The sequence below is a fragment of the Pelodiscus sinensis genome, chromosome 1, assembly GCF_049634645.1.
Source record: "Pelodiscus sinensis isolate JC-2024 chromosome 1, ASM4963464v1, whole genome shotgun sequence".
In the NCBI taxonomy this organism is placed as follows: domain Eukaryota; kingdom Metazoa; phylum Chordata; order Testudines; family Trionychidae; genus Pelodiscus; species Pelodiscus sinensis.
In genome coordinates, this window is record NC_134711.1 from 291,853,133 (window position 1) to 291,871,372 (window position 18,240).

General features: G+C 43.6%; 2 protein-coding genes across 8 annotated transcripts in view; one reads left to right on the forward strand and one right to left on the reverse strand.

Moving 5' to 3' along the window:
- The window catches only part of THSD1 (thrombospondin type 1 domain containing 1), a 36,172-nt gene extending 20,297 nt beyond the window's left edge, over positions 1–15,875 (forward strand). For 2 of the 3 annotated variants that reach the window (XM_075919104.1, XM_075919102.1), the window contains 3 exons: positions 1,089–2,051; positions 12,103–12,261; positions 13,142–15,875. In XM_075919104.1, the coding sequence (XP_075775219.1) occupies positions 1,205–2,051; positions 12,103–12,261; positions 13,142–14,514 (2,379 nt within the window). In that variant the 5' untranslated portion in view covers positions 1,089–1,204 and the 3' untranslated portion in view covers positions 14,515–15,875. The remainder of the gene's footprint in view (positions 1–1,088; positions 2,052–12,102; positions 12,262–13,141) is intronic. The other variant, XM_075919103.1, reaches the window with a different exon arrangement.
- Positions 14,722–18,240, reverse strand: part of LOC102448095 (fibrinogen-like protein 1) — a 36,966-nt gene continuing 33,447 nt past the window's right edge. For all 5 annotated transcript variants that reach the window (XM_006124911.4, XM_075919113.1, XM_006124910.4 and 2 more), the window contains one exon: positions 14,722–18,126. The gene's annotated coding sequence lies outside the window, so the exon portion shown is untranslated. The remainder of the gene's footprint in view (positions 18,127–18,240) is intronic.

Here is an 18,240-nt window from a genome sequence, read left to right on the forward strand (position 1 = left end):
GAGGGAAGACTGAAGAAACTGAGGTTGTTTAATCTGGAAAAGGCTGAGGGGAGCCATGATAACAGTTTTAAAGACCATGGAAGATTTTTCACAAGAAGAAAGGAGAAAAATTGTTCTTGTTAATCCTTGAGGCTAGGACAAGAAGCAATGATCTTAAATTACAGCAAGGGAAACCTAAATTTGACATTAGGAAAAACTTCCAAACTGTCAGGGTGGTTAACCATTTAAATAAATTGCCTAGGGAGTTTGTGGAATCTCTATCTCATTGGAGCTTTTAAGAGGATGTTTGACAAACACCTGTCAAGGATGGTTTTAATTCTTAGTCCTGTCTTAAATGCAGAGGACTGACCTAGAAGACCTTTTGAAGTCCCTTCCAATGCTACACTTCTGTAATTCTATGAAATACTTATAAAGTACCCCCATACTTATAAAGTATGAAAGGCAGCTTCAAAAGGCACAATGTAGAATTGTTAATATGTATAATTGAGTGGTATTTTCTACACTTCTGCTTTAAGAAACTCAAATCCTATTTTTTCACTAAATTATAGTAAAACTAAGTGGAACAATGGCAAGACATTGGGGAGAGATTTTTTATTTTGAGTAAAAGATAAAGAAGGATAGTTCAGAAGCAGGACCTTAACATCTATCAAGCAAAAGTAATTTGAAGTTAAACTACATGAGCCTTCATTCCTCAGATATGAATTTTTAAGGGATTCTTTCAGTAAGGTTGCCCTATAAGTAAGCTTTATAAATAAAATAGTTATTAGTATAAAGCAGTGTTTTTTCCCTCTGCTGTTAGACATCACCTCAGGGTTTTGTTTCTGAGGTTCTCTGCTCTTCCTGTTGTGCACACTGTAAGCTGTGATGGAGCTTGACTTGCTTCAAACCCTAGCTCTACATGAATGGAAAGCGATGAGCTCCAGTTGGTATAGCCAAGGTCTTATTCCACTAAATTGATTCATTTGCTTTGAAAGGGTTGGGCACCAATTCTTAAACCAGCTGATTGTCCATAATGTCCATAACATGGTGGTTATTCACGTTTTTTCCTTTTTGCTTATTAATAATGTTGTGAAACTGTTTTCTTTCAGTTCTTGGTGAAGTGGAATATCTCCTCTTGGAGCAACCAGGCCATGTAGCCTTAAGCAACGACACAGTGTCTGTTGATTTTCAGTACTTTGTCGATGGTAATGTGACAGCAAAGAATATGTCCATCATACTGCTAGATGCCAGCACCAACCGGACCATTGCAAAACACCAGCTTCTGACAAGACAGTCACAAGGCAAGATAGGATTTGACTGTTTCTATTTCAAGAGGGCCGGGGACTATTGGTTCAGAATGATCTCTGAGACTGAAAATGGCACTGAAATTCACTCGAGGGGTGCGAGTACCCTCCTCAGGGTAGAATGGCCTGTAGTTCACATAGACTTGAACAGGACCACTGAGGTGCTCAGGAGTTCCCTTCAGGTTGGACTTTTCACTAACACACAACTGTGTGCTATGAACGAGACAGTGGTTTCACTAGATGTGATATTCACCAAGAGCTTATATGAACTAAGAAGATTAAGCTCTGATGAGTCACTCGGTATGAGAACTAGCAAAGGAATCTTTCTCTCTAGATCCCAGTGGGTGGAGTTTGACTGCCCACCTATTGACCAAGAAGTATATGTCACCGTGCTACTGAAATCAATAGAGACCAACTCCGTCATTGTCTCAACAGGGCCCATAGACCTCATCCACAAATTTGGATACAAACTAGTGGTGGCACCAGATGTGATGTGTGAGTCTTCAGTTCTGGTGTTTATTGTCACCCCTCCATGCATTGCCATCAAAGGGAAAATTGCTGTGTACATGGAAGCTCTCAGACATCCTGGTGAAAGAGCAACATGGCGAGATGAAAAAGTCCTACACCCAGGGAGCAACAGCACAGAATTTAACTGCACTTTGTTTGAAATGGGCAAAAACAAATACTGCTTTGAATATTTTGACCTTTCAAGCCAAAGCCACTCACCCCCAAGAGTTAAAGAATGTGTGGTGATCCAAAGGAATATAGGTTTGTAATGACACTTCTGTCTTCAATCAGAAACACTGTAGAAAAATGACCATTCTTCTATATTATCAGTATAGATAATAACTTGGATTGATGAAGCTGTAGCTTTTTGAGTCTCATAGCACCAGAGAATAAGTAATGCTTAACTGCTGATGGGAATGAAGTTTAATTTCTGTGTGAACAGAATGTCACCACAATACTGGTGATACTTGAAGCACAAGTCCAGACCTACCATGACTAGTGGATTAAAGGCTGAAACTTCCCAAACCGGGACTCTCTGGTCCAGCAACATCGATGGTCCAGCACAGATGTTACAGGACCAGCGAGTCCCCGTAGAGGGCCAGCAGTAGGGAGCCCCATGGGGCTGACAGGACAGCAGACTACTCACAGCGAGTTACCAGCAGGGCCGCCCAGTGCATGGCAGCAGGGCTGGGAGACCCAGCACCTGGGCACCTGATGGGGCTGGGAGCTACAGCAATAGTGGCAATGGCCCAGTGGTGCTGGGAGCCACTGCCACAGCAGTGGCCTGGTGGGGCCCAGAGCCCTGGTGCACAGCTATCCCAGGGGAGAAGTTAGGGGGTGAGAGCCCTGTCATGTGGCTGCACGGGGGAACTGAGAGTCATGGCACACAGCTGTCTGAGGGGTTGGCAGCTGGTGGGAAGCCAGCCAGGAGGAAAGTGGGCTGGGCTAGAGCTGGGAGGGGGGAGGTGGACAGTAGCAGGGAGGCTAGAAATGATCTCCCCTGGTCCATCAAAATCCCTCATCCGGGACCAATCAGGTCCTGAGGGTGATGGACCAAGGAGGTCCAACCTATATCTGGATATCTAGTCCCAGTAGAAACTGAAATCAGGTAATCATGAAGAATTATATGAGAAACTGCTATAACAGCTAGGGGCCAATTTATCACCCATTGGAAGTTACTTGGAGTTTTGCTAATATGGTCAGGATTTGGCCATAATGGAAGAACTTTCCTGTGTACATAGCTCATAGGTTTCTTTGGCAGCCTTGCAGATGTGAATCCCAGGTTTGGTTGTGGTCATGGTAGCAGATATTATCTGCTCTATCATAGAGGGGAAAGAGGAAAGATGAATGTCCCAATCATTCATGGACAGCAGGTGTAACGAGAATAAACACTACTTTCTTAGTTAGATGGGGACTGAGTTGTGAGTGAGGTTTGTATTCAAGAATAAACAGGGACAGATGCCATTCCATTATCATGAGCTGCTCTGCAGAGTTTCTGCTGACCCTAAACCGCTATGTGAAAATGAGATCTTTCCAGTTTTGATCCTGACCTGGAACCAAATCCATAGGTCCGGTTCAAAACCAGGGACGTGACACCCACCAACACTCCTCCTACAAAATTCAGATGTTTTGGATTAGAGCTCCCAATTCTGGCCCATGCCTAACTGAAAGAGTCTCTTGAAAGAATCAAAAGACAGGATTATGCAGCACTTTAAAGACTAACAAGATGGTTTATTAGGTGATGAGCTTTCGTGGGGTCTGGCCCATGAAAGCTCATCACCTAATAAATCATCTTGTTAGTCTTTAAAGTGCTGCATAGTCCTGTCTTTTGTTTTAGCTATACCAGACTAACACGGCTGCATCTCTATCACTATTCTTGAAAGAATGTTTCCTCCGTCTTCTCTTTTGAGTAGAAGTGACAGAACTGGAAGTATAGAGCTCCTCATAGATTGTCATCTGCTAAAATTAACACAAGTGTTATACTGTCAGTCCTTCATAAAGTGTCACATAAGGAAATGTCTTATGCATGTCTGTTGCTTAATTACAGTTGTGCTGCTATTCTGTTTTACTTCATTCTGTTTCATAGGTTTTAAAATTACTAACTTTTCAGCTATAAATTTATATCTTCCCTGTGTGGCAAACTAATCTCATCAACTTCACTTATTCTCTTTTCCTTACTATTCTTACATTCACACTCTTTTAAAAATTCAGGAATTCATGTATTAATCAAAGTAATTCTTCTGTAGTTGGAAGAAGGAGAAATATTGTATTTTTTTCTGTACCTAAGTGTTTGGATTCTTCTGTGTTATGGTCCATATAAGTATCTAGTTAGACAGATCTATTCCATCTATTCCAGTGCCCATTATTTCTGTTTTATTTTGTGGGACTCACTTTAAGCTATGACTCCCTGCAATTTGCCTTTGCTTCCTCTATAGTACTGTATTTACAAGTTCCAGCAGAAAGAATCAGGGTGTGTGAAGAAAGAATTTATGTAAGTGGTTGATAAGTTACTTGTACAGAGCAGATGAAAGCAACCCTACAGCGTAACTGTAAATAAAATGTCGACTTCCAATTAATTAGACTGCAGCTCATCTGCCTTTGTGACAGTGTCTTCAGGATTTCAAAGGCTGATGGCAGCATTCTAGATGCAAAAGCTTTTCTGGGAGGGGTACGTACATCTAAAGACAGAATAAAGATGGAAATCTTTCTGGCCTGGGCATAAGCTGGAGTAGCATTCCAAGTCAGAACTCTATCATGAAGCCCCTCTCCTGAATGAGTTGGCTATGCTTCAGCTCTTCTTGGAGTTGTATTGAATCTAAAGACCTTGGCCCCATGATTGATATCCATTCATTTTTAGCATTACTAGTGCCTTTATAAAATAAAGACAGATGTGTTACTCCATTTCTTCTTGTACATCTTATACAAGAAAAATATGAACCTATTATCCTTTTTGACTTTGGCCTAACGGGCAGTTTGAGCACAGAATTGGTTTTGAGATCCTGGGACACACACCACGGATATTAGATCATCTTGTGCTGCACTGGGAGTGGAAAGGCACAGGATGCATCTCTTATGCTGTGGCATCCAAGAGTATTAGTGACGCCAGTGAAGAGGGAGTGCCTCACACATTCTGTGAGCACTAAGTGTAGCTCTTTAGGTAACCCTGAACAGACCAAAATGCCATTCCAGTACTTCCATTTCAGACCCACCCAAAGTCAGCTTTTTGTTTTAAAAAAAGTCTACTCCTTCTACGGTTGTGAAATAAACCTTTTAAATGAGAACCAGTGCTGTGCATTTTTCCTAAAGTTGTGGACAGAGGGACAGGAAGATAATAGCTGTGTGTGGCCACTCTCATCATTCATCTCAATGAAGTGCTAATTCTTAAGCATAATTATAACAGTTTAAATGTTGAAGTTAACTTTGTCACTGTTGATTTTAGTAGAATCATCCAGCTAAATGTATCTAGTATAGTTCTATAACAGGAATAGGGAACCTTTTTTGGGTTGGGGACCACTGACCCACAGAAAAATCAATCAGGGGCTGCAGACAAGTGAGGAAAAAAAACCAAGCAAAAACAACAACAACAAAAAAAACACTCCTCGCCAGCATGGGCTCCCCAGTGCTGAGGGGGGGGGGGGGAGGGAGCCCCAAGCTACAGGCCAGGATCCAGGCAAGCAGGGGGCTGTATGTGGCCCCTGAACCTTAGGTTCCCCACCCCTACTCTATTACATAGACGTGTGAAAGACAAAATTCCTGTTAGCCTATTATATGCATCACCTAAGTCACTACTACAGATTTGTTCTTTTCACCTTGTTTTCCTGTTTTGTCCAGTATTCTTTTAAATATCCCAAGCAACAAAGCTTGCACCAATTTGCTTGAGAGAATATTCCATGCTCTTGTCCTGATCCCATTTGAAGTCTCTGGGCCTTAGTCTAATAAAAATCAATTAATATCAAGAGCAATCATAACTAGGAAGATTGTCTTGACTTTTCTGGTCTTAATTTTACCCTATTACACTTAATTATACTTGAGGATGAAATTCAGCCTGCATGCAGTTCCCACAATGATAGCTGTGCTTTCTTACATCAGAGCTGAATTTTGATCCTTAGTGCTCCTAGTGAGCAACAAAAAGGGGTACAGAGAAGGTAGTAGTGCCTTGAGAGTACAGCTTTCATGGAAAAAGAGAGAAAGGGAAGAGGGGGAGAGCCACCATGAGAGGGGACAGTAATAAGGGAAGAAAGTAGGAGAGCAATATAAGGAAAGGATAAGACACAGGTAAATTTCCATTAAAATTTGCTCTACCAGGTCCCTGAATAAGAACGATTATATTAGTCAGACCCCCTTATTCTGAGAGTGTCTGAGCCCTAGAAGATCTGAGAACCAATTAGTTTTATCCATATCTGACACATTTATCTGATTCTAATTGGGATAAAAATAGAATTTACAGATGGATTCAAAGAAACCAGATATTACAGTATTAGAAAAGAGATCATCTTATGTGCAAGATTGCTCCCTTATTATAAAAACCATGCCCGCTTTACACGTCTTTTTTGGCCCAATCTTGCTCCCATTTACACCAATAAGAGGAGCAGTCCCTTAATCTTTATATTTCAGATATATTTCTTTTATGCGTTGGATATGAGAAGCTAAAATTTTTTCAAGAGCATTGGAGGTGGAATTTTTAGAGAGGGTCTTTTTGGGAAAAATATTAACCTGAGTTGGCTGGTCTGTTGGATAACATGTTACATGGAGGTGTCCCATTGCAAGGCGAGAATGAAAGACACACAACTGGAGAGAGAGACTACACAAATCCACAATGAATACAGTCACGTTTGTTTTTCATGGCTCCCAAATTGCCAATATGTTTTAAATTGGCCAACTCATCAGTTAAACACCTGCATGTTGATATATTAAAATTTCACATTTAACCGTTAGTTTACAGTCTGTGCCTTCTACTCCTGGAGTAAAGATTTTTCTCTAGTCTTTAATGATTTTATGCCCATGGAGAAAAATGAGCTGTGCGCTTTTTTTTTTTTTTTTTTTTAATTTTAGTAGATTGCAGAGAAAGATTCAGATGCTTAAACTGTTTCACAGAAACTGGGTAATTTCCTTCTGAGAGAGAAAGCCAAACCTGCCAGGTGCTTAGGCCCAGAGCCACAAAGGTACTTAGGAGCCAGAACCCCAGACTTAAGTGCCCAAGTCCCAGTTTTATGCTCCGCTGTGACTTACAAAACTTCCACTTGGCTGCCATCTAACCTGTATGTTCCTGACTTACTTGGCACTTACATTTCTGCTGTAAAAGTTTCCTACCACCTAACTTTCTACTTCTGGTAACATTCACAGCTGCCCCACACTAGAGATGTGTGTATGCCTCTCTCATGCCTAATCCCTGTAGCCATTCATACACTGGGGGAAAGATAGATGTTCTTTCAACTCTCTCATTTGTAGGGCCCAATCTGGTAGACAGAGCCTATTTAAAATCTGGGTGGAGAAGGGCACACTGGTTAGAGCCCTGAATGTGGTTATGGGAAACCCAGGTTCAATTCTCTCTCTGCCTGTGGAAGAGAGAGATTTTGAACAGATAGGAGCCTTCTCTAGCCACTGAGCTAGGGGATCTCTGGTGTCAGGCCCTCTCAATCTCTCTTTTTGAAGCTCTTTCATTGTATGCAAATACTTAACCAGCCATTGGGCCAGAGACACAATGGCTGTGTCTAGACTGGCAAGTTTTTCCGCAAAATCATCTGCTTTTGCGGAAAAACTTGCCAGCTGTCTACACTGGCTGCTTGAATTTCCACAAAAGCACCGATGATCTCATGTAAGATTGTCACTGCTTTTGCGGAAATACTATGCTGCTCCCGTTCGGGCAAAAGTCTTTTTCCGAAAAACTTTTGCGCAAAAGGGCCAGTGTAGACAGCAGACAATTGCGAAAATGGCAATCAGGGCTTTTTTGCGGAAAAGCGTGTCTAGATTGGCCACGGATGCTTTTCCGCAAAAAGTGCTTTTGCGGAAAAGCGTCCTGCCAATCTAGACACGCTTTTCTGAAAATGCTTTTAATGGAAAACTTTTCTGTTAAAAGCATTTCCGGAAAATCATGCCAGTGTAGACGTAGCCAATGAGTATACTTGTGCTTAGAGCACTCACCTGGGAGGGGGGACCCCAACATCCAGACCCCTCCTCCAATGACTAAGTAATCATTTATCCACAGTGAAACCGTCTCAACCGGAGAGATTGAGGGAGCCCTACATCAGTGTCCCCCATAGCTTGATGGTTAGAAACTGCGCAGTCATGTGGGAGTCCCGTGTTCAAATCATTTCTCTCCCCAAGGCAGAGGGTGGAATTGAAGCTGTGTTTCCCCTGTCCCAGGTGAGTATTCTCACCATGAAGCTAAAAGCAGCAATGCTGTTACCAAGACCACTGCCTCCACCAGTCATCTTGTCTCATGTGAGAGAGGTGCCTCACTCACTCCGGCAAGCAGCAGTGTAGGCCCCTAAACCACCTGACTCCAGAAGAGGGGTTCCTGGTTGGAAATCACAAGCTGGGAGAGTTGCCTCACTACAGTCTGAAATTAGGCATCTGTTTCCACAAGAGAGGAGGGTTTTAGGCTGCTTCCTGCCTTACATGCTCACTTTTGTGGATTGCATTCCAAAGGGCCTGTCTCTCCCTGTTCATTGTATGGGGAACCTGGGCACCTTACTCAGGTTTTTCTGATTATGCTGTAGTTCCTGTGATTTTTCTAGATGCTTAAATGTAGAGTAAAGTCTCCTCTATAAGGAGCCATCTCTTCTGTAAGGAGTTGTGTGCTCTTAGCTCCTTCTGAGTCATTGCAGATATGAGGAGAGCTGGCACCTTACAGAGCAAGGCCTGGATTTAGAAAATGTCTCTGATTTAAATTGTATGTGCATTATTTAGTCTCTGAGCTTGATCATGTGATCACTGAGCAGCATCTCATCTCTCACTAACGTGAACAGCAATGGGGGAGTCAACACTTTGCAGTATATGCTCTTTTACCTGAATGCGATTAACAGGGGTAAAACCCATAGTCTATCTAACACACATGCATGACACGCTTGTCCCAGAGGGATATATGAGAGAGTAACCTGAAAACCTAAGTCTCCAATCCTGCAGTCACTTATGCATGTGAATAACTTCACACAGGTAAGTAATCTTACGAGTTCAATAGGACTACTCATCCATGTACATTTACTGCTGTTGGCATGTTTGCAAGTATTTGCAGGTTTGGGGCCCAAAGCAGTTAAAATCCTCATATTTAAATAAAATTGCATTTTGTTCTCTATGGTCCTTTTCAAGTCGTAGTATAGCATGAATAATATCACACCTACTATATCATAACCTCCATCTCTGACGTACAACCATATTTTTTAATTTTTTTAGATTTGTGTAAAGCAGAGGTTAACATACAAGTTGCAGGGACACTATGGGCATGTCGACACAGCAGGGCAAAAGTCGAATTAAGACACAACTTCAGCTATGTCAATTGCGTTGCTGAAGTCAAAATAGCTTAATTTGGCTTTTGTCGCTGTCTACACAGCAAGAAGTCGAAGGAAGAGCACTCTTCCTTTGACCTCCCTTACTCCTTGCAAAATGAGGGTTACAGGAGTTGGACTAAGAAGTCCTCCAGCTTGACATTATTTTGAAGTAATGGCTTGCTGTGTAGACATGAACTATGTTATTTTGAAATAACGTCAGTTATTCGGAAATAACACTGCTGTGTAGATGTACTCTGTGAGGTTGAGTCATGTAATTAAAGACAACTTTCATGACCTGTATTAGTAATAGCAATACCATCCATTAGTAAAGAGAGAGAACTAAAAAGAAACCCTAACTTACTTTTCTAGCATTTATGTGGTTTTACTTTTTGCACGTTACTTTGCCTACATAATGGAAACAGACTAGTCAATTTAATGCTTTTCTTTCTGGTCAATTTCAAATCAGTTCCTATAGGTCAACTAATAATATTTAATGGGGACAGTCCCAAGATATCTGTCACACATTGTTCTGTTTCTCCACAAAAAAAATAAAATAAAAATTATCATACCAGGTCTAATGAATTATATGGGAATTTAAGGGTATGGTTCTGTTTTTCGTTCTAAATGTTATTTATAGCATTCAAAAGTTGGCAGACATGGTCAACTTCTGCTTCTGGATTCTCAGTGCAATAAAGTTTGAGTTATGAATGCAGCAAGAGGTTGTTGAAATTTAAACAAAAAACTGCTTTCCTTGCATTTAAAATAATGAAAACGTTTCTATTAGCTTTGAGCCTAGCCCACGTAAAAAAAAAAACCTTAAATTTTCATCCTAAAACTCCTTACTGAGAACTTCCTCAAACAATAAACAAGTAGAACCTCTAAAAATCTGGTAAACTAATTGTTCAGTAACATATTTAAAAAACAACAAATAGTCTGGTAGCGCTTTATAGACTAACAAAACATGTAGATGGTATCATGAGCTTTCATGGGCACAGCCCACTTCTTCAGATGACCGGTCATCTGCATGTTTTGTTAGTCTATAAAGGGCTACCAGACCATTTGTTTTTTAAGTTTATCTTGTACAGACTAACTTGGCTATCCCCTAAAGCTTCCAATAACATATTTTTGTGTTATAAAGCTAGTAAGAGAGTAACCAACACTGTTTTATCACTAGTCCCTTTGGGCCTCAGCCTCCTTTCACAGTACAGGCAGTCCCCGGGTTACGTACAAGATAGGGACTGTAGGTTTGTTCTTAAGTTGAAACTGTATGTAAGTCGGAACTGGCATCCAGATTCAGCTGCTGCTGAAACTGATCAGTTTCAACAGCGCCTGAATCTGGACACCAGTTCCACTTACATACAGATTCAACTTAAGAACCCCAGGCATCCCCAAGTCAGCTGCTGCTGAAACTGATCAGCAGCTGATTCCAGGAAGCCCAGGGCAGAGCAACTCTGCCTCGGGCTTCCTTTAGTCAGCCGCTGGTCAGTTTCAGCAGCGGCTGACTTGGGGACGCCTGGGGAAGAGCAGCTCGGGTGCTGCTGGGTTGGTCCAGTAGCGCGGCCACTCCTCGGCGCTACTGGAGCAACCCAGCAGCACCCCAGCTGCTCTGCCCCAGGCGTCCTGATTCAGCCACTGCTGAAACTGATCAGCAGAGGCTGAATCAGGACGCCTGGGGCAGAGCAGCTGGGGTGCTGCCGGGTTGGTCCAGTAGCGCCAAGGAGCGGTGCTGCGGGACCAACCGGCAGCGCCCCACCTGCTCTACCACAGGCCCCCAGCTTTGCTCCACGTCTCCCTGGTCTGCTGGGGGGGGGGGGCACTAGCTGCGTCCCCCCACAGCACACCAGGGAGACGCGGAGCAAAGCGGCGGAGGACCCGGGCCGGACCGCGGCGCTTCCAGATCAGCGCCGTGGTCCGGCCTGGGTCCTCCGCGGCTTTGCTCACCGTCTCCCTGGTCTGCTGGCTCCCCCAGCAGACCAGGGAGACGGGGAGCAGCTTTTCTCGCCCCGGAGGAGGCGGGCGGCGGGACCAGGCGTCCCGCCGCTCCAGTCCTCTGGGGCGAGAAATCCCCGTTCGTAACTGCGGATCCGCGTAACTCAGGGACTGCCTGTAGTATTAATCCAGGGTAACTCCACTAAATTCAATAGTGATACCAATATAAAATCAGCACATACAAAGTAGGAATTGGACCCTATGAATGCCTAAACAGCTAAGCCATTAGAAAGACTCATGGATTCATTTCTGTGTGCTGTTGTACAAGGCATACTCTGCTCACCTTACTAATTGGCTTTGGCTATATCTACTCTAAAGAATCACAGTGATGCAGTGATAGCACGCCTCTGTAAGATCTCTTGTGTGTGATCTCTCTGTAAGATCTCTATGCTGACAGAAGAGAGCATTCTTGTGGACCTAATTAAGCCCGCCCTTCCCCCCCACCATGAACTGCATTAGCTGTCAGTGAGAGAAGCTCTCCTAGCTACATATCCCTATGCCTATTACCATTTATGTTGGTGAAACTTATGTTGCTGGGGGGAGGAGACCGGGGGGTGCTTTTTCACTCCCCTGGGCACCATACATTTTGCTGACATAAATGGTGGTGTAGACGTGGCATAGGAGTGCAATCCTGCTGCTACGGGAGGTAATGGGAGCTTTGGCCCAGATTCCAGTGTGAGCAGATCAAGGCCCAGTTGCTATTTACTTTGCAGTGTTATAATTGCAGTGTTGGGGTTGATTTGTTTTTATATAAAGGTGGGAGAGTTGAAAGCTTTGCTGTGAGATGAAATGAGTCTGACTGCAGGCCTCACTGCTACGATCTCATGTATCCACAGAAGCATGGAGCCAGTGGCAGGCCTGGAGTCCTTGCAGCATGACCTGTGGGGAGGGTGTCCGTGAACGACACAGGGAATGTTTCACATCACTACCAGCAAAATCAGGCTGTGTTGGAATACCGAAAGAGACTTCTCTGTGCTCTCTAGACCAATGCTCCCGTATGTGATCCTGCTTTCTTTAAAGCTTTTCTCCTTGACATGTGTCTGCTTCTCTGGTGAAAACAAAATGTGTGGTGTTGTAATAGATTTGAGAAACCAAAGCATTTAAACCAGTGTTTGTGATTTCTTATTCACGGGGGATGAAATCTTGGCCACATTCAGGTAATTGGAAAACTCACTTTGACTACATTGTGGCCTGGATCCCTGGCATACATTCCACCAGCTCCCTCACTGAAAACCATGCAGTCCTGTCCTTATATATGTTTGTTGAGGATAGAGAGATGCAGACAGCATGGCCAGTCAGGGGACACTCATACCATGGAGGTGGATTCCATGTTGGAATTACATCTACCAGCATGGAAAGAGTATTGGGGATGGGCTAGGAGACAGATCGCTGGGCCAGTGGACTCACAATAGGTATGAATCTGGCTCAGTCTTGGGCAGTCGCTCAGGCAACGGAATCCAATACAAATTGCACCTTTCAGAGAAACCCTCTCAACTCCTGCAAAAAGTTTCCCATGGAATTTGTGAAACTCAAACTTAACAAAAGCCATTTGGGCCAGGTGTATAAAATATTCTTCTGGCATCATAAAAAGAGATGAGACTACCAAAGATAGATAGTCAATGAGGTTTAAAGGTAGATGGGTCTTCAGGGCCCTCAATATAAAGTAGGTAGATTTGTGCCACAAACTAAGTTTTATCCACTTTTATCTGAAGAAGACAGATGTGAGCTAGAGACATTCTGGCACACAGACAGTTTAATGAATTGTATTCTTTGATTATCTTTTTCTTAATTGTAAAAAAATTTATCTAAAACTCTAAATGCCCACTGAAAATTCAACGTGGATAACAATGTGTGTGCTTTTTTTTTTTTTCACAGCTCTCACGTCTACAACCCCTCCTTCAGTACAGCACCAAGAGGACGAGAAAGCTAATAATATAGTCACCATAACTGGCATCTCCTTGTGCTTGTTTATAATCCTTGGCACTGTTCTCATCACCCTGTGGAGGAAGCTCTGCAGACCTCAGAAGTGCAGGGCCTCTATGCGCCGTAACTCTGTCCATTCACCCAGCTACCGCAAGAACTCGGATGAAGAGAATATCTGTCAGGCTGGCAAGCAGCGGGAGAGCTTTTCCGAGGGCAGTGAGGCACCTCGAGCGCATGCCGGTGAGCCTGTTAACATACCTTTGACCTACAGGAGGAGCCTTCAGTGTGCACAAGAAGAGGACACCTCAGTCAATGACAGTTTTCAGACAAATGCTCAAAAAATAATCCCACCAATTTTCAGCTACCGCCTTGCACAGCAGCAGCTGAAAGAGATGAAGAAGAAAGGCCTGACTGAAACCACAAAGGTTTATCACGTATCTCAGACGCCTCTGACTGACACAGCTGTGCTTCCCCCAGGCACAGAAAACCAAGAGGAGGCTGCTGTTGCTGCACACAAATTCAGGATCAAATCTCCATTTCTGGATGAGCCCGGCAGTCATCACAAAGTCCCTAGGGAAAAATCTAATTCTAGGGTGGACTCTGCACTGTTACAGGCCAACCCTGTAATGAGCCCCAGTCAGACCCTCCTGAGCCGAACTCACCTGAAATACCAAGATAACAAAGGAGAGCCGTTAGAGAGAGGCTACCACAGAAACCCACATTTCAGAAGAACAGCCAGTTTCCATGAAACTAAAAAGGTGAGGCCCTATAGGGAACGGAGCATGTCAACTCTTACCTCACGACAGATTCCTCTTTACAGTGCCAGAACCAGAACGTGGGGTCAGGCACTGGAAGACAAGTCCCGTCCGACATCTAAAGATGCTGATCCAAGTTCTGAAAATTGCACTGTCTCAATTGGTGAACCTCTGAGTTATGGCACAAAATACCGCCACAAAGGGGGCCCTCCAATGAGGAGGCTGGATCTAATCAGTGGCCGACAGCCTGCAGGCCAAGCAGAAAGAGCTGACAAACCAGAGCCAAACAAAAATAGGAAGGGCCCTTCGCCAAACCATCGAGGAGCTTTGAAAAAAGAACCCATCTCAACTCTGAAAGATAATTACCAGCGAGGCAATGCTCCAAGCCCTGTCCAGTACAGGAAGGACAAATGCCAGAGTTTCCCCATAGACTCTGAATTTGCTTTTTATGATAATAATTCTTTTGGCTTAACAGAATCAGAGCAATGGATGATTGACCTGCCTGGATATTTTGGTTCAAATGAAGAAGATGAAACAAGTACTTTAAGTATAGAGAAACTGGTGATCTGAATGACTCACTGCAATACTGTAGAGGCCGAGTGTGAGAGAGGAGCTGCAAAAGCTGTTGATTTATAATAAAAGCAATAATGGAAACCAGGTTCCAGCAGTTTGGGGAGGAGGGAAATCTGACCACCTGACTTGTGGGCATGCATTCCTTTTTAATTAGTAAAAAAGGGCTTTAATGTCATTGTTTTGCGCCACACACACACACACACACACACACACACACACACACACACACACACACACACACACACACACACACACACACACACACACACACACACACACACACACACACACACACACACACACACACGGGAAAGCAAATGGAAATGATAGTGTGATACAGAGAAAATATAACAGATTTTATTCTGCAGAGCACCGAAAAGAACAATACTCAATGAGTAATTTGCACTGAATCATGAATCCAGTCAATTTAACCACTTTTTCTGTTTGCGGATCATCCACCAACAGATCACGATATCCTCTAATATTTCTTTTTCCACACTGTTTAATATTTCACAATCTTTTAAATCTAGGCTATGAAGAGTTTTCAGCACATGTTTAAAAGTCACTATTTGTTGTAGAGTTCTATGCATACATTGGAGGGGGTACCCCTGCTGGCCCAGTGTGGGGTTGAGATACCCCACCACACAATCATTATGAGTCAGAGCTGGGCAAGACAGAATCAGGGACTCTGGTGCTCAGGAAGGGATGAACAGACCAGTCATTTATAGTACTGGGCCTCTTGGCTGAGGCAAACAATCATAAACAGGGCAGAGGCTTTGTGCCTCCATCAGCTTCCACAGATGAGGGCTCCCCTATGATACAGTCAGGGAGGCTTGTTTCCATAAGTTTGAAGGGCTGGCAGTGCCTCAGCAGGAGTCTGCAATGTATATCCATCTTCCTTCACTGCCAGCCTTGACTGGAGTGAGCCGTTCCCTTTTATCTGCTCCCTTCAACTAGAGCATGTGCAGCAAAGATGAGAGGGCAAGTCCTCTTGGCCCAAAGTGACTGGTTAACCCCTGCTTGTCCTGTATGGTATTGATACTTTATTGAATAGTTGTAGCTGGTCAGATAGGTCATCCAGTGCTTCTCCTGTTCCATGATTAGATAAGAGAATGAGCAGTTCTGGTGTGCAATCTTGTATATAATTTGGTTTTTGTGATTCCTCACATACAAGACTTTGACATTTGCGTTCTGCTACTGTTGGTGTCAGGAAAGCTTGAGATTGCACCAACATGTGGAAAGGAATAGGAAAAGCATTGTAGAAAATAAAATTCATTAGCCAATTTAAGTATTTGCAACAACTGTTATTGCAGTATTGTACCTGCTTGTAAAAGACATTAAAAGACCTCTTACCTTCTCCCCCTGATTGTAAAGTTCTTTGCCTTTATTAAATGTTGCCTTTTTATTTTTGCTTAAGACATGCTTTGCAAAGAAAACAAAAAAGGAAAGGAACTTGTCAATGTCTGTTGATTCCTGGAGAACCTTCTTTATAGGCGCGTTTATTTCAGCATAAGGTGTTAAACAGGATTGGACACTGCTGCACAATGCTTTTAGAGAAATCAGTGCACATGCTGGAGATGCAAAGAGTGGCAGGCAGACCATTTTGACTCAGGTTCTTTAGCCTTCTGTTGGAATAACAGACCCTTCAGAGAAAACGGATGGAAGGAAACAAAGAAAATAAAACCAGCCTGAGAAGGCAGGGGGAGGGGAACAGGAAAACTCAAGGTGGGGGAGAAAGATCTCACAGTTTTAAACTACCTAGGCCTCTGAGTGCCAGGCTTGCCTTTCAGCAGCTTGTCCCTTAGTCAATTGTAATCCACCTTCTAGTGAAAAGTAAATTTGGAAGTGCTCAATATTCCAAACATAGGCTCAGAAACTGCAATTTATAATGCACAGGTAGATTCTCTACACCTTCCCAGATGCATGGGATGAAGAAGTTACCTTCGTGCAGTAACGATGGTTCTTCGAGATGGGTCACCGTGGGTGCTCCACTCATGGTGACTTTGTAGCAGTACTCGCGTTACGTTCCTGGAGTTCAGGTTTGTCAATGACTGAAAGTACTGCTGAGGTCACTGAGGAAACAGTGTATATACGTGAGTGCCCATCCGAAGCTGACATGGGCTCACTGCATAGGGTACACTTTTTTTTTTAGATAAGACGAGAAGAATGAACAAAGGGATAACTACTTACAAGTAATTAACTACAGACCCCTTGAGGGGACTGAAAAACTGAAGGGATGATGAGAGAGATTGAAGCTCCATCTGAGGCCAGGGATGGATGAGAGGAACTGACAAGTAAACCGGGTGCGTGCAAAGATCAAAGAGCGTGAACGGCGCGTGCTGCACACCGCGCACGCGCGACCCGGCTGAATACAGCTATGTAAAGCCTCCGAGCGGCTCTGGGACAAGCCCGACACCATGAGTGGAGCATCCACAAGGACCACTCGAAGAATGTCCATGTGCTGTCCATTGCAGGATCAGGACCACCTTTTGAATACTAGTTATAAAGGGATTGTAAAGCAACAAACTGCTGCTGAAACATCAACCAGGCTAATGTGCAGCAGAGGGGGGAGAGGAGAAGGAAGGGGGACAAGGGTGTAAAGAGCTCAAAAAGAGTCTTCCTGAGAAAAGGCTAGAGAAAGAGAGAGAGAAAATGAGAAAAATCAATTCACAATAAGTATATTCCAATTAGGAGGGAAAATGATGTCTATAACCTTCACCCACCTAGTTTGGCTGATCCTTTAACTAATTTTCAAAGCACAAGGCAACTGAATATTTTACAGAATTGTGTGGGGTTTTTTTAAAGAAAACAATTTAAAATGAAGGTATGCATTAGTAGAGCAGCAGATTGTCAAAAGCACCAGCTGGATGCACCTATTATGGCACACAGCTGCTAACCTGCAACACGCAGTCTGCTGTGGTTCATTGCTATAGTATAGTGAGTGAGTTGTTCAGGGTTTAGTTATAGGTAGTTAAACTTCCCTGCTTTCGCAAATATCATCATTTGGCTGTGTTACATCAGCCTAGCTACAGCGAGGGCAGGCCTGACTTACATGAGGTGAGTCACTGTTTGCTCAGGGCCTGTTCCAGCAGGCTGTGTGACTGCTCAGCCCATTTTAGGAATGGGCTATGGTGAGATAATCCGTGTAACAAAGTGTTAAGATCAGTTTCTATATTAACTAGCCACTATGCATGGCCACCCTAGACTAACTACAGTGTGTAAAGTGTTTTCAAACTTACCCAATATTCAGGGCCAGGACTTCCCCCCTGACTTCAATGGCCTTGAGATCATGCATCTAGTGTGTTTACTGCTTCAGGTATTTACCAAATGTGCATCACTGAAAACCAGGGGGTCTGAAGCCCATTGTCCGGACAGTGGCACTATCTGTGGATTTTAGAATTTGCAGTGCTGTAAGAGCTATTTGAAGGCCTGCAACTGACCTAGTTGAGCCTCCCAAAACAGGTGCTCCTGTGGCACCAGAGAAAATGCTGCATGTGATACAACAGAGACCCACTTTGAACAGCAGTCCAACACCCGGCAGCAACAATCTGCATACCATACCCTGGGAAGTGTCTGAGCCCAGCTCTCTAGCTCAGATCAGATAGGTACCTGGCCAGTGGGACTTTTCAACATGTATTAAACAAACCTGTCTTGAATGTAGGGGTCCACTGCAAAACAAGACCCCCAGGAGTGAGTCATAGCGGCTAGGTCCACTGACTCACT